Consider the following 27576-nt stretch of genomic DNA (forward strand, 5'->3'; position numbering starts at 1 on the left):
TCATTAGTGTTTGAAAAAGCAATTGAAGATCCTTGGATGGAAGGTAGTGCACAGTATTATTATTATTATTATTATTATGTGCCCATGAGCAGAAGGGAGTAAATTCTCATTTATAAAGTGCAATACATATTGTTTTGTACAGGAAAAAATGTTTCTGGTTCTGAGCAGCCCAGAAGGGTTCCCAATAGTCTGATGTACTTACATGATACAGAGCCAGGACTGTTGATATTGAACTCCTGTGACGGTTGCTGTGACCCCCTGAATTGTATCGGATAGGAGGTGAACTAGAAAAAAGAAAAAAAAAAAAAAAGACACTTAGAAATGTACTGAAAATTGTTACTCATCAAAGAAGACTCATGCAGAGTTCTGATGGAAAACACTGTCGAAGTACTGGCATGAATACTGCACTTTTATTTGCTTATCTGCTGATTGGATTGATGCACATGAAAAAAGGATAAAAGATAGAAACACTCAACCTGATGTTTTCAAATACTGTCCTTAAAAGACATTTTACAGCCTTGAATGGCAATGGTCTTCTCTTTGTAATAAAGCTGACAGCGTCAGGCTATAAGGCCTCTTTTATAGAAAAAAAATAAGGGTAAGCTAACTCCAATTATCAAAAGAGGAAATTTTATCCTTGGTCAGACTATTTTATTCCCATTGCTTGTTCTGTGGAACAATTTAGAACTTTATGTTCAATTGCCATTGAAAAGAGGCAGGAAATCTGTATTACATATAGCTATGTATGAACAAATGAACGCTTAGCATGGAATAACCAAAGCAGGAACATATGTGCTACTCACTCAGGAGTCTTGTCAAATTTGTTAATTAAATTAATTAAAGGTGGGACCGCTATATTTTAAGTAACACACATTTGTATAGTCACGTAAATATTTTATTCTCAAAGAAGAGATTCTAAAATGCACAAGGATGCTTGCAATCAATGCATCTTCATTCTGCTAGTGTTTCAAGGGTAATGGCACCGGCACCCAGCCCTCCAGATCGCGTACTGTTACATGGTTGAGTACGATTTCATCACTGGCTCCAGCATCTTATGCCGAAGGCCAGCTAGCGTTGCTCCTATGGCATCACACCAAATCTCTGGAAAAGAGGAACTGTCTCCTGTCACTTTCATTTGATTGTCAAGTATCAGAGGGGTAGCCGTATTAGTCTGTATCCACAAAAACAACAAGGAGTCCGGTGACAACTTAAAGACTAACAGATTTATTTGGGCATAAGCTTTCGTGGGTAAAAAAACCCATTTCTTCAGATGCATGGAGTGAAAATTACAGATGCAGACATAAACATACTGCCACATGAAGAGAACCTTACAAGTGGAGAACCAGTGTTGACAGGGCCAATTCAATGAGGGTGGATGTGGTCCACTCAATAATTGATGAGGAGGTGTCAATACCAAGAGAGGGAAAATTGCTTTTGTAGTGAGCCAGTCACTCCCAGTCCCTATTCAAGCCCAAATTAATGGTGTTAAATTTGCAAATGAAGAGAAACTGCAGAGCTACATATGTTCCAGACTCCTCGTTGTTTTCATTTGACTAAGAAACAATGTTAAATGGCTCCAAAGGAAGTTCTGTCCAGGTCTCCTCAACTGGTTAGATATTTGCAACCACACAGAATTTCAGCGGAGCCATGGAGGAATTCACAAGCATGTGTCAAGTTGGGTGATTTTAGGTTTAGAGAGATTCCCATGGCAAAGCTGAGTGTTTCTGGGAGCAAGTGGTACCAGTCCCGAAGGGACTCTAATGAACACCACAAACAAACAAGCTCTTACAGAAAGAGAAATATTCAAGACCAAAGGGTAATGAAATACAAAGAGCACTTCAATGTTGATGATGACCCATCCCTTCAGACTGAACCAATATGACTTAACTTAGACACAAAGTCAATATTCCAGTTTAAGTATAAAATGTATCTTAACAATTCAGACAGACAGACAAACATGGGATAACTCAGCTACCACATTAATAAGTGACTCAGATATAAATGTTGCCAACGGCATGACACACAACACAGGAGCGTGTGGTCATGGGGAACAAGCAGTGAATATCAAGACTCATAAGCAATAATGAAAATGATACAAAGCAATTTAGATGTTGTTCATAAGAGTCAAAACATGGAGCTCAAGTAGAAACTGTACAGCTACAATAAATGAAGAGGTAGTTACCATTCCCTTCTCTGGGGGCTCCCGAATCGGTGAATAAAGTGCTCATTATTTTGTCAAAGTTGCAGCTTGGCTCCGTGTTGTCAGAATCTTCAGCGAAGTGTTTCAGCATCTCTCGAAGGACATCATCCAAGGAGGTTGCTGTCTCATCCAGTATGATGATAGCTCTGGCCAGGAACCCATCCAGGTCACGGTGGGCTCTGACTTCTTCCTCAAAATTCTTTAATTTCAGGTACTGCGTTAGGGAAAGGTTCTCTCATTAGACATTTCATACTCACGCTATATGTACCAATGAACTACTAGAGCACCCTGACCGCCTGTATAGTTAGCCACACATATGCAGTTTGTTCGGGCTGTAAAACTGACACAAATCTGAAGATTTTGTGCCACACATCCCGCGGGACAGTAGGAGTTCCACAGAATCCCACTCACAGACAGGAAAGTCATAGAAATAGAGACTGAGAACACAACCAGGCTTGACCACAGCCGAGCAGCAGCACACTGGTAACTCCATAGGTTAATTTTTTCTTAGTTAAATAATTCAGTTAAATCATTGAACTGAGAACCTGCTGTTCCAGCTCACATCAGTGGAAATTGCGGGTTCTTGTTAAAAGAAAAAAAATAATCGGACCACAGTATGTACACAATCAAATAGATCCTGCAATGCATTTACAATTCTACTGGTGCTTCAGGCAAAGTTCTGGCAAAAGGACATATATAAAAATACAAATTTTAAATACTTGTGCTAAATGGTTCCTAAGTCCCATTTTCAAAGAGTGAGTTAGGCCTATAGGAGTGTAAATCTGATAGTAAATCAATCAGATTTAGGCTCCTAAGTCACACACCTTTGAAAAAGTGAATTGAGCACTTTCAAAAATGTAACGCTATATCCTTATTGTTGGGGGTCCACATTTGTCTCATACATGACAAATGCAACTCTTTTCCTTTTCCATGTATAGATCAATCAACATGTAACTAACATTTTACTAATGACTTTAATTATCAAGTTGTCAGTACAAGCAACACATCCATTGCAATGAACACTGTTTTACTTTGCATCAATCAATTTCTTACAGAATAATTTAGACAGAGAATGTGTAAGTCACAATGGGATGCTTTATGCTGGAATCTTCTTAATGAAAACTGAAAAAGCCTCATAACAAGACAGTCGTTATAAGAGGAAGAAAAAATAATTCTTTATATTCCTAAAGTGCAATTACAACATTGCAAAAAGCAAGCTGTCTTCATTGTAAGAGTGAAACAAAGAGTCTTTGAATGTGTTGTGTTTACAGGAATGAAAGAACATAATTAAAATTGCTTTCCCCCTTCACAAGTGATATCCATGGCTCCACAGCCAACAACAATAAATGTGAATTATCAACCAGGCCCAAAAGGAGTTTTATCTGTTGGGCTACTGCGGCTTTGGTGATTACATCTGCTCACAAATGCTTCAAGAAAGTTTCAAAAACGTGTTCCAAAAATTTATTCTCAGGAGCATTATTTCCTAGTTTTCCCATTGTCGAGGTTGCTTGAGGCAATTCACTCAACTGATTGGGGTTCTCATAAGCAGGTTCAAATCCTGCCAACAATATGTTTGGCTTCTTTGATTCTCATGCTTACAGTGCATAAGCTGATCACCAGCTGGAGGCAAGAAGTATTTCCTCTCTGTAGATGGTAGAGGACTACACGAATAGCTGCATTATAGAAATTTATGTACTCCTCTCATGTATCTGCCATGAGCTACTGTCCAAGACTAGATACTAAAATATGTCTCAAAAGAGAAAAAAGCAAAGGCATTGGTCCATTCCAGAGAACTGGCCTGAATTGAAAACACTTCAATAGCAAGATGACAAGTACCCAGTCTAAAGCTGTAACTTGTTCAACTGGAAAGCAAGCATTAAGAATTTAATTCTTCTTTAAAAATCACTACAATATACTCACAGATTTGAATGACAGACAACAGCTAGTAGTGATCAATGCTCCACATGCAATTTGGACCAGACAGATTTTTTTTTTTTTAAATTGGAAAAACAGATCAGTTCTCTCGTGACATACCTGCTGAGAAAACACATTCAGCATTCTGATTTTCCCTGCCAGTAGCTGATGGCAGAACACCTACAAGAGCATAAGGAAGTACTGCTCTGCTGTAGCTATCTGTGATGCCATCACCTGTCCCGGGGAGATCGCAATCTGCCTGTGCATTCTAGCAGGTACAAGGCTTTGGAATTTATCTCAGTGAAAAGTGGCCAGTCTTTAAATAACTCACCAAGAGTCACAGCAGGGGTGCCACATGCCCCCAGTCAAAAAGGTCACAACATACCACGTTTCCTCTTCTTTATGCCCTTCTGTTGGTCTCCCAACCCCCCCTCACCCTTTGCACTGCTACCCCTCCATCCACTGCCTTCGGGCGTTCTCTGATCTTTGGGGTATACAAAGAGAAGGGAGGCTCCAGCCACAGAGAAAGAGACTTTAGTAGAGGACAATGGCACTCGCATCACCTCTGTCAAAAAAGAAATTAAGCCAACTCTGCCTGCTCCTGATTGGTGGGGAAGGAGGCACACATTCAGCCAGCACAGCAGGTGGCTGGCCGGGGAAGGGTGCCCTGAAGGACAGCAGTGTCTTTCAGAAAACAAGATGGTGACAGCTCTGAATGCGTTCTACCTGGGGACTTTGGGGATGCAGAGAAGGGTTAGTGTGGGAGAATGGCAGAAAAGCAACTCCCCACCCCTACCCTGAGCAACCCAAATAACTTGGTGGCCCATGACTTGCAAGATGCTTTGAGCGCGGACTACTCTGGCATTCACAGCGAAGGAAGCAAATACCGAACAAAAGTGAGAATCCAGTTTAAAAAAAAAGGGGGGGGGGAAGAGAAATATATTCATTCTCTCTAGGTCAGTGGTTCTCAACCCACGGGCCCAGTCAGCACACAACTGCAGTCCACGTGACATCCTCAGGGCCACACATGTATTGTATATATTGTGTGGATGCACCCTCTCCCCCCTTAAAACATGGAGAGCTGCATATGCAGCCCACAATGATAAATAGGTTGAGAACCACAGGTCTAGGTGCATCTATGTCTCTTACACCATCACATCTGAGCACAGCATCACAAGGCCTCTGAACCAGTCCTCCTCTGGAGTCAAGCAAATTGGCTACAGAATCCTTAGCTAATCCTGGCCAAAGTAGATATGACAGATTGAATAATAAATAATGGTAATTATGCCCTAAAATCCTTTAAGTGCTACCTGTATACAAATAAGTGAGATACATCTTTCAATTCAAAAAGCAAACTGCTATATATTCACTGCTGCCTTCCTTTTGTTTCTTCTTTCTAAAAAGAAACTCTCTTTTGTGGTTATAGTTTGTGTTTTAAGAGACTATTTGTTTTATTCTGTTTAGCACCCAAAACATTTTTGTTTTTTTTTGTGGAGGGGGGAAGTCAAACCATTTAAAGCAATTTCCAAACATGGGTGCCTGAAGTTAGGCATCTAAATACCCATTTTAGGTATGTAAATGCTAAATTAGAGTGCCTAAACACGGATATGGTTTCAAGCACCTAAATCAGCTTTTAAGTGCCTAAAACAGGCACTTAGTGTCTAAATACAGATTTCTGCACATAAAGAACGCAAACTTCAAAATCTGGCCCAAAATTATAATAGTTTTAATAATTCTATTTACGTAACCTATTGGGTTTTGAAGGACTAGTGAAACTTACTTCAGAGCTCGTGGGCAGATAGAAAATTGGGGAATGAGTCAAGAAGATTTAGAAAAGGAACACCATGAATTTAGACTGTCTCTCTCTCAGTTTTCAGATCCTACCGGATTGCCAAGATTCTAGATTGTAAGTTATATTGGATAAGTTTCCATTTCCTTTGCAACACGCTTTCTGGTTGATTTACCTATTTATTAAAATTGTTTGCAGTAATGTGGTTTCTATATGAATTTTCTCATTTCTCTGTTGGCACTAACGTGTTATGGCCTCATAACTAAATGCAAAACAAACATTCGACAATAATCCTCTTTGGCTACACTGCTTCAAGGGAGTTCACTCCTGCTGAACCTCCTGAAGGCAGATCTGATTAGCTGGGATAAACAGGAAACTGAATCACACAGTTACAATGTCTATTGGGTGCTTTTGTTTTTAAGTTTGAGGCAAGCTAAGGAGACTGTATTGCTGTGTGTAGGCGTGGACCACCTTTCAGGCAGTTTCACGAGAGCAAGTGATGAATTAATATGGCCCAGTAATAAGGATATTAAATGCTGATGACAAAAGAAATTGTGTTTGGAGAAGGAGGACAGTTCATGGCTTTTTGGAGGTAAATAGAAACAAAAGGTATTCCGAGAGAGCAAGGCATTTAAATGTCTTCTGATTAGGCCAGAAAGAAGAAATGATCAACCTTACTTTTTCTATTAGCATGTTATGACTCGCTTACAGGAGCGAGTTAAAAAGGATTAACCAGGTAAACAGAACTGCTACTTACCTTTCTAGATGTATGTAACAAAACACAGCCAGCACTTTCACTTTCTACTGGAAAAGAATTTGAGAAAAACATTACAATCATACGTATCTGACAAGCAACAGGCATCAAATGAAAGCTTTGCAAATATGCTACAATATAATGTTAGGTGAAAGTTTATCATTCTACTGACAAATGAAGCTTTTTGGTCTGACGTCGGCAACATTTAATAATCTTTGCAGACAAATTTGTGACTGCGGCAACAAAAGAGCTATTCAGTGTGCAGAAATTTTCTTTATTATTGAAACCAACAAAAAAAATGGAAATAAGTCAGCAAAATGCTTCAAGGTTCTGCAAAAATATGATTTTTTCCATTAGTGACAAGATTATTTTCACCTAATCCCATCCAGTAGGTAAAATATGGTAACTATATCCCATGCATCTGTGTCTCATTCAGGTTTACTGACAAAATATTTCAAAGGATCAAGAATAGTTCCGCATTTAGAGTCCAACCATGCATTCACAGTAATTAATGCAAAAAACTCCCACTATGGGAGCAGTTCTGACAGTGACATGACGACTTGGAGACAGGATGGGAAAACATCACCACCACCAACTTGTAAAGGATCGAACTCTATGGCATTACCTTGACAAGACCAAGCACTCCAAACTATTTTTGGAGTTTTTGTAGACTTATTTTTTGTGTAATATTACACGCATTAGATACCAAAGTGATAGGAAACTTATGAACACCTAAAAAGGCACTGAAAAAGTCATTTTAATGTGATTCTGTATTCTAAATTCTTACCTCTGTTTGCTAGCCACACAATATATATTAAAGCGATTTTTAATTTGTTACCTAAATTATGGAGAACTGAAAAGCAAAGCATAGGAAATTCCTACTTTCAAGCCTCTCCAAATAGCAAAATAAATTAATAATCAATTAAGAAAATTTTGCATATCTATAGCTCTTGGCATGAAGTAGGAAACACTCTAGGCCTCCATACATTTGTACTGTAATATTAAAAATAAAAAAAATTTAAAAAGTATTCCTCTCTCATGTACCAAGTAATAAGTAATTTCCCATGTATGTTAACCAAAGACAGTTGAATGGCCAGTAGAAAAAATGTCTGCCCTATATTTCAGAGGTCTGAATTCATATCTGTCGGTATTGTGACTTCTGTTAAAAATTCATCCTTTCTTCTAAAGCACCACTGTATTTTCAGTACTTTATTGTTTTAGGACACAAAAATACAGTGAAAATGCAGAAATAACTCTTCCACACTGCCATGGAGTTCAATGGAAATACGGAACACGCCTTTGTTGAAGCAGCAAAAAGTGTAAGAGAACTTCTGTATGTGGAGCCATGACTGGGTAGACTGCAATCAGGGCCATTAAAAGCTAGTAATCTTTTCTAAATTGGCTGTTTTTAAAAACCACATCTTTAAATGGCTGAACTGCTTCTATTATCTTATTTTTATATGCAAAATATTTTTGATCCACTCCCCCTCATTTACCAGCCACGTCCTCAACTGGTGCTCTGCTTAACTCCATGAGCTTCAGTGGAAATAAAGCTGATTGACACCAGCAGAAGATGAGGTCTATTAGACATACAGGCTATGTCTTCACTGCAGAGTTAACTTGAGTTATCCACACTCTAGAGAGAGCTGCCACTCTGTAGAACACTGGAGTTACAGAAAGTGAATGGCTCGGTGCAAAGAATGATTTTATTAGCAGCTGACAAGTTGTGCACAATTGAGCTTTAGCCTATATTCCCCTCAAGTTAAAAGCACTACCACACTTGAGTTAGGGGTTTAGTGTCTGTGGATGGACCTCGAGTTGCGGCAACACGTGAGTTACAAATCAAGTTAACTCTACAGGGAAGACAAGCCTGCACATGCACCCCTGTAAGCACAATGAAATATTACAAGGCAGTTCAGATGTCATAACAACAACAACTATTTACCATAGAAACTCTCAGAGTGCAGAGGCTACACCCATTTCTTTCATCAATCAACTAGTATTAAAGTGGAATTAACTTTGAAGTGTTATAGATTATGCAAGTCCCCATATGAAAGTTATGATTGTTAAAATATCTTTGCCAGGAATATTTGATTTATAAAAGTCATCTTTACTTAAAAATGGCATGCAGTATAAAAATGTAAGCCTCCAGTGACTAGAAACAACGAGCAGTTTCCCTAGGCTTTTATATTCGCTCTTCATTATTCCCAAATGCTTTCCCTTTACAATACCCTCCACTGACAGTCTAATTACACAGGTAGAAGTGTGCTAGAGAGACGTGGAATCAGTAAAAATAGAGAGGAATGCAAAAGCTGAAAGCATGCAATTGGTGGCTCCAGTTTAAAAAAAAAAAAAAAAAAAAAAAACACACCCAAAGAAATTAAGTGAGACTCAAAATAAAATAGATCTGTCGGTGTTTGATTATCTGCAGTCAGTCCTTCGATCCATCCTTAAGGATGTGCATGAATCCAATATAATTGAAGTTACCCTTTGTCACTTCATAACCCTCTATTCAGCTCATCTAACAACTCAGCAGTAAACCAGTCCAATTACCATCAGCAATTCTCTCAAGTAATCTTCTTGAATGAACTCTTTTGCTTCATCATCAAAAGCATCTCTGATTACATCTTCTGGACCAGGGCCATTTAAACTTCTCATCAAATATCCTAAGGAATGTATGGAAGTTTTATAAGGCCTGGAGCCTCATTCATCACAGTATCCAAGAACACAGCTTGGATTCTTTCCCAGGAAAGGAAGCATATCATGCAAGTCTTCCTTGTTAATAACAGTGTCCTGTTCTGATTGAGCGTAATTCTTGAATCTGATACTGAATGAACATAGCTAACACACTGGGGCACGTGTGTTGCAGGAGCTTCTTAGTGGCCTTTGTCTTTGTGTGTTTTCTTGGATTACTGGCTCTTGGTGCTTAAATACCCCAGTGATGGGTATCTAGGTAAACAGACTGAGCAGACACAGCATAGAATTAGAGCTAAACAAAATGCATCAAACACAAAACTAATTTGAACAGCTTGAGGCAGTTACATAAAATAATTTCATACAAAAACAGGAGGATGGGGGAAAATAGGATTTTAGAAAATATCTAAGAATAAAAAAAAATATACCATGGTCATTTTGTCTTTTCATTTCTATTTTTTATGCTCCTCCTTGCTGAAAATGAAATTTTAAAAATCCCAAACAAGAATGTGGTTTGAAAATCTGTTATATTTATTAGATTTTTCTAGTACTTTCATTACCTCTACCTATCTCTGCATGTAGCAAACAGAAACCAATAATAGTACAAGGATTCTAACTTTGCATTTGTTAAACTGTTCTCCAGTTTGTCCGGAGATTTTTAAAAAATTAATTAATACAAATCAGCAAATAAACCCCAGATGTACATCAGAACCTATGCTTAGGTATCACACACTATGATTTGTATGATATACAACAGTCTACTGGTTTGCTCAGATTAGGTGTGAGAAGTTCATCGGGAGTTTAAAATACTATTACAGTAACCGTGACAAATTGCACCATGCTGAATTCACACTTGTAGCTTTGCATAGGGGCATTCAGAATTTCTAGCAGAGCACCATCACTTCTCTCATTTTATTATAGTATTATCTAGTACCTAGGACAAAGTCTCTTTCCAACCATCAGCAGTGGCAAGCAGACTTTAATAGGACAGGTTAGCTTCTATAGCTTAACAAGAATGGGTCTGATGTGACAAAGATTCATAAATAGGATAATTTGATGTTTATTGTGACATTTACTCTATGCACCTGAAGACAAAGTTTTCTCTGCATAACCTGCTAACCTCTCATGATCGGGACAACCTGGAAATGCAAAAGAAAGTTTCTGATTTCATTTTTAAAGAGGAACTGCTAGAATTTTCCCATGCAGAGGCAGTCTTGAAAACAAAACTCATTTAAACCGAATGATAGGTTTGAAAGCTTGTCGCTTGCTTGTCACTCGCTTTTTCTAAAGCTATTCATTTATTCAAATTACCTTCCCCCTACTATGCCCCCAGGACTGGCCTTTGGGGTCTGCAAAAATCACAACCACACGTTTTTGGGACGTCTCCACATTAAGGGACGGTGCACAAGTTGTATGTAGACCCACTCTAAGATTTTAAGATCTTTGGGGAAGGAAGTGGCTTTTTAGTACAGCAGCCACAGCGAAAGAGTCCAGAACCTGATAGATTCCTCCAAGTGCTAGCATAATAAAGTAAGTCAACTCCAGCTAATAAAGTTAAGCAAAATAAGAGCAATTTCATTATTTTCTAGTTAAGTCTTATTTTCAGTTTTTGAAGCAATAATGTTTGGGCACTTAGACAAAAGCTAATAATTCTGCATCTGGGCTGGTGATTCCCCCCCCCCCCCCGGACTCAAACAAATCAAAACACATTTCTAACAAAGTTGCCATGCACCCTGAACTGCCGCACCAATGGCCATCCCATCATTTTGTAGTTTGTAGACAACACTTTTGTGGGGGCACTGTGAGTAGTGACAGGAACTCAACTCACGCCACTGTTCTTGAGAGGGGTGCTCAAACGGCTCTTCTGCTTTGCTGTTAGCCATGAGTATTCACTCTGTGACTTAGCTGAGGGCCTTTCATTTGCAAGCTGGTCGACAGCCAGCATTGAAAACCTGAGCCTCTGTCTTCCTGATTTCTAGCAGTGCACTAACAGCAGCAAACGGACAAGGGATAAAGGCAGTCAGCTTCACAAGAACTTCTCCCTCCCACCCCCAGTGTAACTTTAATTGTGACATTTGGATTGGGCATTGGAGAGAAAAAATGAGTTTGAGGATTTAAACCCCAATTAAAATCAGAGCCCCTAGTAGGGTAGCCAACTCTGACAAACTATTCCGGGAGATTCCCTCTTCCTCTCCCCCCCCATGACAATGTCATTTTCTTAAAATATCCTATTAAAATCTCCCGGATCGCTTTCTGTAGGCGCTGGGCGACCAGTGCTGATTCCGGGAGACTCCAGGCCAATCCTGGAGGGTTGGCAACCCTAGCCCCTAGGAATAATTCTTCCATCTTCCCTCACAAGGATCTAGTTACTAGATCAAACTATGAAATTTTTCAGGTGTAAGAGTAAAATTTGGTCCCCAACTAAGGTGCCCAGATATCCTGATTTTATAGTCCCGATATTCGGGGCTTTGCCTTATATAGGCACCTATTGCCCCGCACTCTCTATCCTGATTTTTCACACTTGCTTTCTGGGCGCTCTATCCCCAATCCTCACAAAGTGATGCAGCTGCTGCCACTATCACGATTTATATTTACAGTGTGGTAGCACCTTACGGCAGACCAGATGATGCCCCATTGTATTAAGTGCTGTACGATATAAGCCTGTGGTTCTCAATTTTTTTTTTTTTAGGACCACTTCAAAATTGCTGAGGATGTCAGTGGACCATTTAATGATCATACAATTATAGAATATCAGGGTTGGAAGGGACCTCAGGAGGTCATCTAGTCCAACCCCCTGCTCAAAGCAGGATCAGCCCCAACTAAATCATCCCAGCCAGGGTTTGTCAAGCCTGACCTTAAAAACCTCTGAGGAAGGAGATTCCACCACCTCCCTAGGTAACCCATTCCAGTGCTTCACCACCCTCCTAGTGAAAAAGTTTTTCCTAATATCCATCCTAAACCTCTCCCCCTGCAACTTGAGACCATTGCTCCTCATTCTGTCATCTACCACCACTGAGAACAGTCTAGATCCATCCTCTTTGGAACCCCCTTTCAGGTAGTTGAAAGCAGCTTTCTCTTCTGAAGACTAAATAATCCTAGTTCCCTCAGCCTCTCCTCATAAATCATGTGCTCCAGCCCCTAATCATTTGTGTTGCCCTTCACTGGATGTTTTCCAATTTTTCCACATCCTTCTTGTAGTGTGGGGCCCAAAACTGGACACAGTACTCCAGAGAAGGCCTCACCAATGCTGAATAGAGGGGAGTAATCACTTCCCTCAATCTGCTTGCAATGCTCTTACTAATACAGCCCAAAATGCCGTTAGCCTTCTTGGCAACAAGGGCACACTGTTGACTCATATCCAGCTTCTCGGCCAGTGTAACCCCTAGGTCCTTTTCTGCAGAACTGCTGCCTAGCCATTCGGTCCCTAGTCTGTAGCAGCGCATGGGATTCTTCCATCCTAAGTGCAGGACTCTGTACTTGTCCTTGTTGAACCTCAGAGTTATTTTGGCCCAATCCTCCAGTTTGTTTAGGTCCCTCTGTATCCTATCCCTACCCTCCAGCGTATCTACCACTCCTCCCAGTTTAGTGTCATCTAAAAACTTGCTGAGAGTGCAATCCACGCCATCCTCCAGATCATTAATGAAGACATTGAACAAAACCAGCCCCAGGACCAACCCCCAGGGGCACTCCACTTGATATCGGCTGCTAACTAGACATGGAGCCATTGATCGCTACGGACAATCTAGCCAGCTTTCTATCCACCTTGTAGTCCATTCATCCAGCCCATACTACTTTAACTTGCTGGCAAGAATACTGTGGGAGACTATATGCTTTCCCCTCATCCACAGAGCCAGTAATCTCACAGTAGAAGGCAATTAGGTTAGTGACGCATGGACTTGCCCTTGGTGAATCCATGCTGACTGTTCCTGATCACTTTCCTCTCCTCTAAGTGCTTCAGAATTGATTCCTTGAGGACCTGCTCCATGATTTTTCCAGGGACTGAGGTGAGGCTGACTGGCCTGTAGTTCCCCGGATCCTCCTTCCTCCCTTTTTTAAAGATGGGCACTACATTAGCCTTTTTCCAGTCATCCGGGACCTCGCCTGATCGCCGTGAGTTTTTAAAGATAATGGCTAATGGCTCTGCAACCACATCCGCCAACTCCTTTAGCACTCTTGGATGCAGTGCATCCAGCCCCATGGACTTGTGCTTGTCCAGCTTTTCTAAAAAGTCCCGAACCACTTCTTTCTCCACAGCGGGCTGGTCACCTCCTCCCCATGCTGTGCTGCCCAGTGCAGTAGTCTGGGAGCTGACCTTGTTCGTGAAGACAAAGGTTTAAAAAAAAAAAAAAAAAAAAAAAAAAGCATCGAGTACATGATCTTTCCAAATGTTGTTTGTACCATTAGCTAACTGTTGTAAAGCGCTTTGGATAAAAGCGCTATATTAAAAAAAAACCTTAAACTTTTTTTGTTTTAGAAATAAAGGCACACAACTGATATTTTAATATCACTAGTCTTACCTTTCTAATGCGATGGATGTGCCCTCTCTCCCCTGCCGCGACAGCCCCCAAGCTGAGGCTGGGAAGGGGGGCTGGGGCAGTGTCTCTCCCCAGCAGCCGCAGCCTGGAGCTGGGGAAAGTCACCTTTTTTCTCTGGCCTCCGCAGCCCCGCACATCCTAAATTCCCTCCACCCCCTCTTCTCACCCCACTGCCTCCTCCCACCTACCCCATATCTCCCCCAAGGCCACCACCTCACCTAGCACATGCATCTTCTCCAGGGTCCAGGCACCTAATTAGTGGAGCCACTCCTGTTCCACTAATTAGGTGGGTGGCGCGCACTTTAGAACTATCCACGGACCACAGTTTGAGAACCTCTGACATAAGCAATAACCGTTCCCCCAAATAGCTTACAGTTTAAGAGCCAAAACGAGTGAGAGAGAAACAAGTGAGCTTGGGGGTGGTGGAAGGTAGCAGGGTAACAAATCTAATGGGATGTGCATAGTTCTTAGCCAGGTGAACACAGCTCACTGTCTGTCTAGCTGTTAGTTTTGAGGGAAAACTGGACAGTGAGTAAGGTGTTGGATTGATCAATTCTGACTGGGAGTTTCTCTCACAGAAGGTGCGGGAGAGGGGAAAAAGCACAAAGGTACTTGTAACTAGAGAAAGACACCACCACACTCCTGTTATTAAATGAAACGTTCAGACACAAATCACTATGCAGAGCAGATTCTCTTGAAACAACAGGTTCTGATACTTGCAAGAAAAATCGTCTATTGATCTGGCCCTAACCCTTGTGCTGGAAAATACTCCATTGAAAATGGTAATCAGCTCAAATAGGGCACTAAATAAACCTCTCACAAATACATCTCACAAATACATCCCAGCTGCCTCCGAAGCAAATCCACTGTGAAGGAGCTAGAATTAGCACATACCTCTTGTATAAATGCTTGCATTAGGCACAAAAAGAGGGTGTGTGTGGGGTGGGGCGGTTAAGTTTGTAAACAGTGCTTTGAAAATACCTTGATCAGGAAGCTCGAAGGGAGGCCACCCCTCTCCGCAATGTGACAACACAATTGTCCACTTTCCATTATAGTATAGGAAACCCTAAGAGCCCAACATCCCATACTGACATAACACTTCTAAAATAGGAGTTATCAGATGTAATCCCTGGGTCAGCATTGTGCCAATAGACATAAAAAGGCCTTTGGTATTCATGTGAGGAAATGTGACTATTGTGTGTAGAAGGATACCCAGTCAGGCCCAGACCACTTGTCTCTGGCCACTACTCTCCCTGGAATTCCTTGGCGCCACCACAGCGTTCCTCATCCCCTTTTAAAAAAAAAAAAAAATTATCTTAACAGGGGCCTGACAGCATGCTGGAAAGCTGTGTTTTGCTAGTAAAGCAGCAGGCGAGTGTATGCACGCGCGTGTGTCTCTGGAGTGTATTACAGGAAACTGTTGGCTCTCGGTATCTAGGAATGGTCTATTGTCTAGAGGGTGGAACAATCTTTATAATTTCTTGTGAAGTGTAAATTGTGTTCCATTATTATTTCTAACAAAGCCACATTCTTCCTTCGGATTGATTTTTCACCAGTCACTAGTAACCAGGAATTTTTTCCCTTCAACTTTCAAGCACAAACATTCAGGCTCCTTGTTGCAGTCAGGGGCATAAATAAGTATTTGCAGTTATGAAATGTACAGCTTGCAAACAGATTATAAAATGATAGAAACTAGAGCCATGAGGCTCATGAATCTCCAACTGAATGGATCACTCTGGTTTGAGTTCTCCTTTCTCCCTGGGCATTTTTTGCCTACTTTGATCCACTATTGTGGCCTCTGTAGCATGGGGTTACAGGGAACAATGCAAGAGTCTAACTCCACAAGGGTGAAAGCTCTGTTGGGACCTGCAACTCTTGGATATAGAGCAAAAAGGGGGTACTAATTCTGTGGAGGACAGACTGCTCCCCACATGGGAGATCAGAGAGGGAAAATGGGGAGGGGAGGAAAGACTTGGTCTTGGGCAGAATTGTTACAGAGGTCTATATAGAAAGCAGGTAAGAAGGGCATTTCTTTGCGTTTATTGTGCATGTCTACCCAGAGATGTAAAAGAAAAGGAGTACTTGTGGCACCTTTAGAGACTAACAAATTTGTTAGTCTCTAAGGTGCCACAAGTACTCCTTTTCTTTTTGCGAACACAGACTAACACGGCTGCTACTCTGAAACCAGAGATGCAAGTATGCTGTAAACTCCTGTGCTTTTATGTTTGCAAATATTAAAGTGAGTCTTGAAAACAAGCCTATAGGAGATCTTGCCAACCCTGTATAGCCTCCACTGCAAACCCCTAACAGGATTTCCCCACCAGCACCACCAGTTCCTTCTCTGAACCTTTCTCCACTTTCCCATCTCCCAAAAAAGTTTTTAAGAACCAGAGTATCCTAAAGGGCAACAGCTTTGCTGAGACTGTTCTTTTATTCAGCCTGAAGATCAACCCCCTCCCCCCACACTCCCCAGAACCTTCCCAAAAAACCTTGTCTACACAATGAGCAATGGCAAGGCCCCAGGCAGATATAAGCAACTACCTGTAATCACCCCTAGTCCTTCCTACCATAAATAAAACACAGCCATTCAATAATACAGCCTATTTACCTCTGCCAAAGACGATAGCATCCAATATTCAAATAATACCAGGGGCTGAAAAACGAGTTGTATTGGGTGCTCTCCAGCAACCACAAGGAAACAACACACATGTATGAACAGGTTCAGCGACCCAAGTGCCAAAACTGAGCCAACTTTTAGTATCTGGGCACCTAGACTAATTTAGGCTATGGGTAAAAGCTGATTTAGACAGTAATGACCAGGCTAGCTAAAAATGAGGGGGTTTTTTATAATGTATATTCTATTTTTTAGCTACACCATTCCCTATGGTACAGAATTATATGACAATAGTTAATTAGTTGCCATAATTTTATGGCCCATGCTATGCTCTGTTGCTCAACATTGTTTAATCCCACACAAAGATATTTTAAAATAAAAGTATAGCAAAGAGTATCTAATTATGCATGTACTGAGCTGTACGTCCATTACATGAGGTTATTAACTAGAAGGGTTCATAGCAGAGCTGTCACCAGGTCCATAATTCTACTCTGTTAGTTTATACTTCTTTCAAGCTCCTATCCTCGATGGCTCTTGGTGCTTTTACAAGTGCTTATTATTTGTACTAGACTGAAAGTGGGGTGGGTGCCTTATTCTGATGTTCTGGGGATTTCCCAGAGCAGTAAGGAGTTCTGTCACCTCTTCCCTTGTAACTTTGGATGCCTTAATGCTGCCATGGCTCAGAGCCAGGACACCAGTAAACAGCCCCCAAGCATAAAAGTTTCACCCTGGCTCTCACCAGCCCACTTTTCCTTGCAGGGTGACCCCAACAGTCCTGCTGCTCTCAAGTCTCCCCAAATCCATCCTTCCTGAGTTCTTGACTAACAGACACTCTGACTTTTCCCCTCTGGTTCATCACCACCACCACCCTCCGAAAGCGTGAAACCAGCCCCCCAGACACCAGCTTACTTTGACACACACACACACACACACACCCACCCACCCCGCTTAAGGTAAAAATTAACAAAAAAGTGTGTTTAATAGAAAAATCACAGATTCAGAGATGAAATAAGAAAAAGCAAATGTATTCAAACTACACACAAAAAACAAACAAAAATGCAACTTCAGGTTTTACACTTATATTAGAAAAGGGAATTAGTCTAATATAAAAGTTACCTGTTATCACTGAGCAGTTTTCCCAGAATACACTCTGTCATAGACGGCATCCAGCTTTTCACAGACAGCTACCTGCTTAGAGGCTACCCCTCATAATGAAAGCTTCCCGTTTCTTTTTAAGGGCTCCCTCCTGGCTTTTCTTTTCTCCTGGCATGGTGACTCATGGTTGCTTAGGGTGGGGAAATATAGCACAGTGTTTTCCCATTAACCCTAATGGCCAACCATTTGTCTTTCTCCTGGGTTATATAACGCTAGGTGCTTGGAGCTAGTCTCATCTGTCTGGGGAGACAGCTCCTCTCCAACCTGGCTGACGACCACCCTGTTGTGTGGTGGAGCTGAATGTAGCAGCACTAATTATGAGGACCATTTTATACATACTCAAATACACAAATTCATAACCACATGTTCAGAACATTACAGGCTTTCATATAAGATCTTACTCCACATGTTTTCATACACAACATTGTATACCACCAGTGGATTCATCTGCTGACGCTTTGGGGTTCAGACACCCTGTTCTCCAATTGGGGTGTCTGGACCTGACTGAAACACTTACAGAATATCAGGTATACAAGATCCTTGCCCCAAAGAATCTGCAATCTAGAATTTGGACAGGATGAGCACCCAATAGAGGAGACTAATTTTTATACATAACTTAATAGTTACTGCAATCTTATTTCCTGGACATCTCATTGTGGCTTTTTTTTTTTTTTTTTTAAAGTTTGCTTCATGTCATTAGTACTGCAAAGAACTCCACATACAGAGGATTAAAATATTATTCAGTCAAAATGAAAACCACGTTTGATACCTCTTCAACAAATGGCTAGCACAAGAGATAAGTGTTTCATCATGCATTACACATGATAAATCCAGGCTCCCTCTGAACAAGGGGTGGAGTGACATCTTGGAAAGGGTTTTGCAAGAACCCTCTCCCTTTCAGAGATTTATATTCCGACGCCAGAAGGGACCACTGTGATCATCTAGTCTGACTTCCTGCAGAACACAGGCTATAGAACTTCCCCAGATTAATTTCTCGAGTCAAGCTGCTGTTAGCTCAGCCACTGCCACTGGCTGCAACAGAGGTTGTATGACAAAATAGCCCGACCCACAAGAAAGTTAGTCACTGAGTAAGTTACCAAAAGGTTTATTACGCTTTGACAAAATAGATAAATAAAACAATGAGCAAAATCCAAGTACAGCTGTCTTCTATGCTTTTAGTAGTATTAGAGCCTTAATAATTCTTATGAATCTTAACTTCAAGGCACAGCTGGAATGGTTACATAAAAGTATGATCTAAAGTCTGTACATGTAACCTAGATTCAGAGCTTCCAAGGCCAGATGGGACCATTGTGATCATCTAGTCTGATCTCCTGCCCAACACAGCCCACAGAATTTCCCCAAAATAATTCCTAGAGCAGATCTTTTAGACAAACATTCAACATTTATTGAAAAATTGTTAGTGATAGAAAATCCACCATGACCCTTGATAAGATGTCCAATGGTTAATTATCCTCCCTGTAAAAAATTTGCACCTTGTTTCCAGTCTGAATTTGTCTAGCTCCAACTTCCAGACATTGAATTGGGTTATACCTTTCTCTGCTAGATTGAAGAACCTACTATTAAATATTTGTTCCCCACATAGGTACTTATAAACTGTACTTATGTCATCCCTTAACCTTCTCATTGTTAAGCTAAACAGACTGAGCTCCTTGAGTCTATCATTATAAGGCATGTTTTCTAATTGTTTAATCATTCACAGGGTATTTCTCTGAACCTGCTTCAATTTATCAACATCCTTCTTGAACCGTGGACACCAGAACTGGACACGGTGTTCTAGTAGTGGTCATACTAATGCCCAATATAGAAGTAAAAATAACCTCTCTATTCCTACCTAAGATTCTCCTACTAGACAAATTCAGACTGGAAATAAGACTTTTTTTGTTGTTGTTGTTGTTTTTTAAAACAGTGATAGTAATTAACAATTGGAACAATTTACAAAGGGTTGTGGTGGATTCTACATCACTGATTTTTAAAATTGGGATTGAATGTTATTTTCTAAAAGATATACTGTAGGAATTATTTTGTGGGATTCTCTAGGATGTATTATACAGACTAGATGATCACAGTGGTCTCTTCTGGCCTTGGAACCTATTAATTAGTCATTTGGCCCTCCCAACAACATACATGGTGTGGATTATACACAACCTGTGTGAACACAGGATAGTTTGTGTTGGTCAGCCTAGAAATAGAATAGCTAATTAAAGGAAGCAGAATCATCTGACCAGTCTTCTTGGAGGTACATAATTAATTATCCAGGATTAATGCGATTTGCTTACTAAAGCTTCAGTGTTTATGATTGGAGCTGGGTGAATTTTTTTGGACAAATTAGTTTGCTGAAAAATGCAGTCTCAAGTCAACCCAAAGCTATTTGCAAAACTGAGATGAATTCAAAGAATTTTGGCCAAAAATATTTTTCAGGACTTAGATCCCATTCACAACATGAGAGGAAGAGGTGCCCTACTTGTAAGTTTTAGCCCCCTGGTTAAGACAGTCACCTGGGATGTGGAGACCCAGGTTCAATTCCAACATTGGCTTGATCTGGAGAAGGGATTTGGACACAGGTCTCCAACACTACAGGAGAATGCCTTTCCACTAAGCTCTGGGATATTCTGATAAGGGGCTCTCAATTTCTCTTGTTGAAGTTGTTCCACTTGGTATAAACAGTCATTGAAGCAGGGATTTGAACTTGGCCTTCCACATCCTAGAGTCCCTAACTACCAGTCATTCTCACTTCTTTTGTTGGCCCAATGGCTATTCATGGTCATTCATAGTGACAATTTATAGTCAATCATAATGACCCTGAATAGTAATTGGGCCAGGGCAAGACTGAGATCCTAGAATGGATTTTTTCCAGTTACTGGGTTTGTGGATTTTTTGTTTTCCTCTTTATTTTCTGGAACTGCCAGCAAACCAAAACAAATCAGTTTTTTGCCCAGAACTATTTATGATGTGCCAGTTACATTTGCTGCCATGAACGTGACAAACGTATTTGAAGTTACAATTTCACAGATATGCGACGCAGATTTATCAAATGAAGACCTGACCTTTGAGTATGTGAATACATGTAAATCCTGTGTTCCGTTTTATCACGCATGCATTTATATTGGATGCAGTAATTTTATGCGCGTTTCTCCCTCTCTCCTTTTATATATTACAATAAAAATACAAATTAGAAACTCACTTCTAGAAATTCAGAGGGGTAGCCATGTTAGTCTGTATCAGCAAAAACAACGAGGAGTCCTTTTGGCACCTAACAAATTTATTTGGGCATAAGCTTTCGTGGGCTAAAATCCACTTCATTGGTCATTATGATAGTCCACCTCAGTACTTTCAGAGCTCAATAGAAAACCCACTTAAACCTCATTTCGCCACCCCCTCACACTCACTGAAAGTAAAAACAAAACAAAGAAAGAGAGAACTTAGTGTACACTGAGGTATATACGTTCAAAAATGGGTCCTTTAAATTTGTCTCCCAAGTCCATTTTTAGAACTACACCTACATAAAACGTGTAGGCACCTACATAAAAATACTTCGATTTTCAAAAATGCGGAGCAGGCAGCGGCTCTCACTGAAGTCAATGGGTGCTTCCAGGCATGCATGTGGGGTCAGCTTTTCAGAGGCACGACTGGTATTTAGGTACCTGTCACTAAAAGTCAATAGTAGTTAGATCCCTAACTGATGTTCGTGACTTTGAAAATCTCCCTTGGATACCACAGCTTTTGTTGGGCAAATACCTACCAGGGAGGGGAAGCCTGTATCAGAAAAGCAGGGAGATCAAGGCAGGCATAGTTTGACCTCCTCACATTTCAGTAAGGATTGTGGAGAACACAATGCACTTACCAGTTACATTCTGTTGTACTTCCAAATTGACATTCACAAAGAATCGGATGCTGTCCCCGGAAACAATTGAGGAATTTACAGTGTCAAAGAGCTCTTCTCCTCCTACTTCTTCTTTGTTCTCACAGCCGTCATCGGTGTCACATTTAAGATAACCTGCAAATAAAAATAACACATCTTCATTATACTCTTTGCCCTTCACAAGCAATAGAACCAAGACCATAATGAAAAAGGTCCCTCATTATATCAAACCTTTTTCACAAGCAAAACAAAAGAATATTTTGCAATTTTACTTTGTGGATGACATCTCCTTAAGCCTGCAAGAGAATTTGCTACTTCAGAATTGTTATATTATAGTATTCCCCACATTCAGAAAGCACAGCAGACCAGAACAGAGCTCTACCATGGCCTTGAAAAAGAATGCTGCCTTATATGTTAGCATTAGTAAACCTGTAAGGTCTTCTCTACACTACGGGGGGAACTTGATCTAAATTACGCAACTTCAGCTCTGTGAATAATGTAGCTGAAGTAGATATACTTAGATCTACTTACTGTGGGGTCCACACTACGCTAAGTCGACGGGTGAGCATCTCCCGACTCCCCTTGCACTTCTTATTCAGGCGGAGTACAGGAATTAACGGGAGAGCGATCTGACGATGATTTAGCAGGTCTTCACTAGACCCACTAAATCGACCGCCCATGTATTGACTGCCGCATGTCGATCCCCTGGTAAATGTAGACAAGCCCTAAGACTCTCACAGAGGATGTAGTAGCACACAATTCAGGGAAGTCTAGTAACCGGTGTTGAAAAATACTGCTCTAAAAAAAAAAAATCTTTAAAAAAAGATAAATACAACACATTAAGTAAATAATAAAATTCATTTATATACACTATATGGAAGAATCAAAAACGTATTTGCTTATGGTTATGAAATTCCTTTTTTCAAGCATTACTTACTAGCGTTACTATAGCACTGGTGAAAGGGGAAGGAGCAAGAGTCATGGAAAATGAAGATTCCCATTCGGCCACAGAACAGACATAGAATTAGTAACAGCAGCGCAAGTTTCCCTACAAACCTAAATAACATCGTTCTTTAGAGGCTGGGTCTAGTTATGAGGGGGCAGTTCAATGCCAATGTGCATTTGGTACTTGATCTCTATTATCAGACTGCCAACAATGATGCTAATTAATGCAACATGCGTAGGGGTAGGGGGGCTGTGATGTTGAAACCTGTCCAACTGAAGCTGGATGGAGAACAACTCATCTTACACATGCCACTCAAAAGCTATGAGATAGTAAAAAAATAATATATAATAATAATGTAGGACCCATATCTGCAAAGCACAAATGCACCCATCCCTGTTCAGCAACGCACTTCAATGTGTTGCTGAATTGGGGCGTCGGTCACTATCTTTCTGGGCTACCAAACTGATGATGTACAAGTGAGCATTTCTATCGCTCTATTCATGTTTCAGTGAAACCATCCAAAATCAGAAAACCAGGGTTTATTTGTTAGTCTCTAAGGTGCCACAAGTACTCCTTTTCTTTTTGCGAATACAGTCTAACATGGCTGCTACTCTGAAACCAGGGTTTACCATGTGATCTAGCTTCCAGCAATACAGAAACTTCATTTTGGATTCGTTATTTGAAAACTGAAAGAGATACAAGCATTTTGTCTTCCAGAGGAAGAGGGAGCGGATACATGAGAAGACGACAAGTCTTAATTGTTGTGTCCTAATGGGGTAAGGAACAGGGACATAGCTGATCAGATGAGTTGATATACCAAAGAGGCAGACAAATTTCTTAATTACAAGAGACAATTTTTGATCCTTTTGCAGCATTATAATTATAGCTTAATCTAGTCTCATTCACCATTTCATTTTATTACAAATCAACTGAAATACCCTGGTGCCTTGTAATTCTTCGAATCAAATGTGATGCATTAACAAGTTTTATATTACCAGAAAGTTATTTAGGCAATTTCCACCCCTTTAGTGGCAAGTAATATATAGCACACAGACAAAAATATACTGACATTTTATTAGTGTGTTTTTAGGGACAACAGCAAGCTAAAGCAACTAGTTTCAGAACATAAACAAAAGCCTCTTGAATAGAAACTACTATAACATTGATGGAACTTTTTTTTTAATCCTTGTAAGAAATCTAGACGTAAAAAAGGACTGCCAAGAAGAGTTTAAACTCAAATAAATTTTTCAGGACACCAGGCTGACAGTTTGCCATCACAAAACAAAGAACTCCCTAATTTCAAGACCACAACAGGAACTCTAAGCTGTGACACTTGAACTTCAGCACTTCCTGTTGCAAATTATCTTTTGAGGCTTGTTCTTGCACAATGTGCTGACTAAGAAGATACCTATTCTGCATCTTTTGGTTTAGGATCAGAAGCCTATGCCAGCTTCCATTCTGCAGAAAGTAGAGTTCATTGGGTCTATTCAGGTTTTTGTGTAAGGCCCACCACCTCAGAGGAGCGCTACCATGAGTCTGAGTGCACCTTCTAGAACAAGAACGTACAAGATTACCTACAGCAAAAAAAACAAAACAAAAAAAACCCGAAGTTCACTCTTCTTTGTCCTTCCCCACTATGAGAAACAAGTTAAGTACTGTATTTCCTCCCTCACACACACTTTACCATATACAAATGGAATAAGGGACATGCTTAACTATTTCTTCAATTTCAAAATTATCCTACCCGAGGGTTTCCAGAGGGCTCTGGGAGAGAATGTATTATTCCCAGGTCTAGATATTGTTTTGTGCTTCATTGTCAAAGCAGCTACCTTTAGGTAACCCTATTCCCCAGCTTCTTCTTCACAGTTCACCATGATTTACCTGCAACAGCTCATGGGAGAAGGAAAACACAGACGATGCATGGGGGGCATGCAGGGTCACATAGTCCCACCAGATCTCTGCCAGGGTTTGCAGCCAGGCCCTCTCCTTGTGCATCAGCTTGTTGCAAGCTGTGGCCATGGGGAGAGGGAGCAGCAAAGAAGCTGGGAGCTGCAGTGGGACCGGAATATGCCTGGGGTGTGACACATCAGGGTTGTCAATTTTGGCTGGATGTATTCCTGGAGGTTTCATCACATGACAAACTTTAATTAAAGATTAATCTTTAATCCCTGGAGATTCCAGGACAATCTTGGAGGGATCCTGTATCCATCATAGCATTGCAAGGTGATGGCTCCATCAGCAAATTTTGTTTAGGTGGTGGAATGTGCAGTTAATCTGGACAATCTTCCCACAGTTTCTGATGTAAGTCCATCCATTGCAAGGAAACTGCAGGTAACTTTGTGGATTTAAATCAATCCAGTTTAGACTAAAAACTGTCCAGGGAGATGGGGTAACACGTGGAGGAGACAAAAAGCTAGGTCTTCACTGCTTGAATTTCAGCCAGTGCCACTTACGGACATTTTGGGAGAACTTCATGCCACCATCTGTGTTTGAATCCTAGTCTTCCCATACAGGTAGGGGCCAGTTGGCAAGCATTGAGTCTTCGGCTGGTTGAAATTATCAGTGCCTTCTTTGAGTAGGGCAGGCTGTCAATTGATTTAAAAGGAAGCACGTGTTTGGCCTGTGCTCAAGGAAAATCATCTAGTCAATCGGTATCTAATTGATCATTTTTGTTTAAGGCTATAGAACTGGTTGTGCCAAGAAAACTCTCAGAGCATCGAGATTGGGCTGGTTCCATTTAACTTTGTCAATCAAGGCTCTGACCCAAGTCAGGCACAGATACTGCAATTTTAAATGTTGGTTGATGATTTCGTTCCAGCAATGGACCTAGTGTCCATGCACATATCATTAGCTCTATCAGCTGCCTTAGATACTGTGGATAATTAGGTGCTGTTGACTCATTACAGTCCCTGGTGGAAGTGGACAGGGCTGCCCACAATTGACTATTCTTTTCTGTCTGACAGATACTGCAGAGGATCGCTTGGGGCAATTGCTATTCTTCCCCAAGTTCCTTCCTGGTTCTTTGTTGTCACCCCTCTTATGCAATGTGTGCAGTTGTGAGGAGAGCCTAGTAAGGCTCTATACTCAGGTTACAATTGTTTAAGTACATTGTTAACTCACAGCTTCGGATCTGACTCACCCAGCCCAACGGAATGTGGTTGAGTGTCTTTCAATGTTTGAGTGCAGCTGAGGCAGGGATGGCCACAAGCTGGTCGATACTCAATTCCAGATAAGACTAAGCCAACTGCAGTGGACAAGGGAAGCAATCAGATAGTAAGAGTATGTCTACACTAGCAGAGTTACATCACCAGCAGTTACATCACCACTCAGAGCGCTTAAGGGAAACGGCTGTTGTATGTTCACACTGTCAGCTGCCCGCGCAATAGCATGTTCACAGAGGAATCTGGAGTGGTGCACTCTGGGCAGCTAACCCACAGAGCATTTCTTCCTCTTCTGCCGCGAAGACCTGTGGGAAGGTGGTGGGGGGGTGTTGTAGGGCATCCTGGGTCCTGTCTCAATGCCCCATGATGCATTTGCTTCACATCCCAGCAATCCCTGTGCTTCTGTCTGCATTTGGCAGCATCTTTCAAACAGTTTGTGTATTGCGCACTCTGCCCTGCCTCTTCTGTCTGCAGGAATGGATCCCGCACCACTGACCAATATGCTGTCACTCCAACTAACACATCATGAGTGGCAGTGGAGTTATTCCTTAAACTACAAAGGCAAGAAGAGTTCAACATTGATCTCGCCACGCGTAGTAGCTACGACACGAGATTGCTTGTGATATTCACGGAGGTGCTGCTGACCACAGTAGAACGCTGCTTTTGGGCTCAGGAAACAAGCACTGAGTGGCAGATCACATTGTCATGCACGTCTGGGATGATGAGCAGTGGCTGCAGAACTTTCAGATGAGGAAAGCCACATTCATGGGACTGTGTGAGGAGCTCACACCAGCCCTGCAGTGCAAGGACACGAGAATGACAGCTGCCCTATAGCTGGAGAAGCATGTGGCAATTGCACTGTGGAAACTGGCTACTCCAGACTGCCACTGCCACTACACTGATCTGCCGCTAACCAGTTCGGAGTGGGAAAGTCGACCATTGGACTCGTGTTGACAGAAGCGTGCAGAGACATTAATCACATCCTGCTCCAAAAGACCGTGACTCTGGGCAACGTGCGTTACATTGTGGACAGCTTTCCACAAATGGGCTTCCCTAACTGCAGGGGGGCGATGGATGGCATGCAAATTCCAATTCTGGCACCAGACCACCCAGCCACAGAGTACATTAATCTCAAGGGGTATTTCTCAATGGTTCTCCAAGTGCTTGTGGATCACCATGGGCGTTTCACGGTCATTAAAGGAGGCTGGTCTGGAAAGATGCATGAAGCACACATCTTTCGGAACACTGGCCTGGTCAGGAAGCTGGAAGTCGGGACTTTCTTCCCGAACTAGAAAATCACCATAGGGGAAGCCGAAATGCCCATTGTGTTCATGGGAGACCCTGCCTACCCCTTAATGCTGTGGCTTATGAAGCCATACACGGGGCACCTTGACAGCAGCAAGGAGCGATTCAACAGGCTGAGCAAGTGCAGAATGACTGTGGAGTGTGCTTTTGGCCATTTAAAGGCCCGCAGGCATTGTCTATATGGGAGGCTGGACCTGGCCACTGACAATATTCCTATGCTTATAGCCGTGTGCTGTACGCGCCATAATATTTGTGAAGGGAAGGGTGAAAGCTTCACTCAGGGCTGAACTACTGAGGCTCAATGCCTGCAGGCTGAATTTGAACAGCCGGAGACCAGGGCTATTAGAGGGGCACAGTGCAGGACCATAAGGATCAGGGATGCCCTGAGGCAGCAATTCGAAGATGAAAGCTGCTAATATCTGTTGCTGTGCTTGGGAGTGCAGTGCTTGTAATGCTAGGAGATGATTGTGATTAGTAAAGACGATGCACTGTGAAGGTTTAAGAAAGTTGCTTTGTAGGGCTCTGTTTTCCATTAATGGAATAAAGATGGCTTTCAAACCAACACAATTCTTTTATTAAAAAACAACAACTGCAGAGGGGAGAGACAGACAAAAAAACCACACCAGCAC

At 41.4% G+C, this 27576-nt stretch overlaps 1 protein-coding gene across 15 annotated transcripts in view; it reads right to left on the reverse strand.

Moving 5' to 3' along the window:
- Nucleotides 1-27576, reverse strand: part of SLC4A11 (solute carrier family 4 member 11) — a 244348-nt gene that overhangs the window by 88847 nt on the left and 127925 nt on the right. For 10 of the 15 annotated variants that reach the window (XM_038399688.2, XM_038399686.2, XM_038399697.2 and 7 more), the window contains exons 3-6: nt 21518-21670; nt 6661-6707; nt 2183-2414; nt 203-284 (exon numbers count right to left, since the gene is read on the reverse strand). In XM_038399688.2, coding sequence (XP_038255616.1) covers nt 203-284; nt 2183-2414; nt 6661-6707; nt 21518-21670 — 514 coding nt within the window. The remainder of the gene's footprint in view (nt 1-202; nt 285-2182; nt 2415-6660; nt 6708-21517; nt 21671-27576) is intronic. The other 5 variants (XM_038399687.2, XM_038399689.2, XM_043512786.1 and 2 more) reach the window with 1 other exon arrangement.

The sequence above is a fragment of the Dermochelys coriacea genome, chromosome 4 (genome assembly GCF_009764565.3).
Source record: "Dermochelys coriacea isolate rDerCor1 chromosome 4, rDerCor1.pri.v4, whole genome shotgun sequence".
NCBI lineage: Eukaryota > Metazoa > Chordata > Testudines > Dermochelyidae > Dermochelys > Dermochelys coriacea.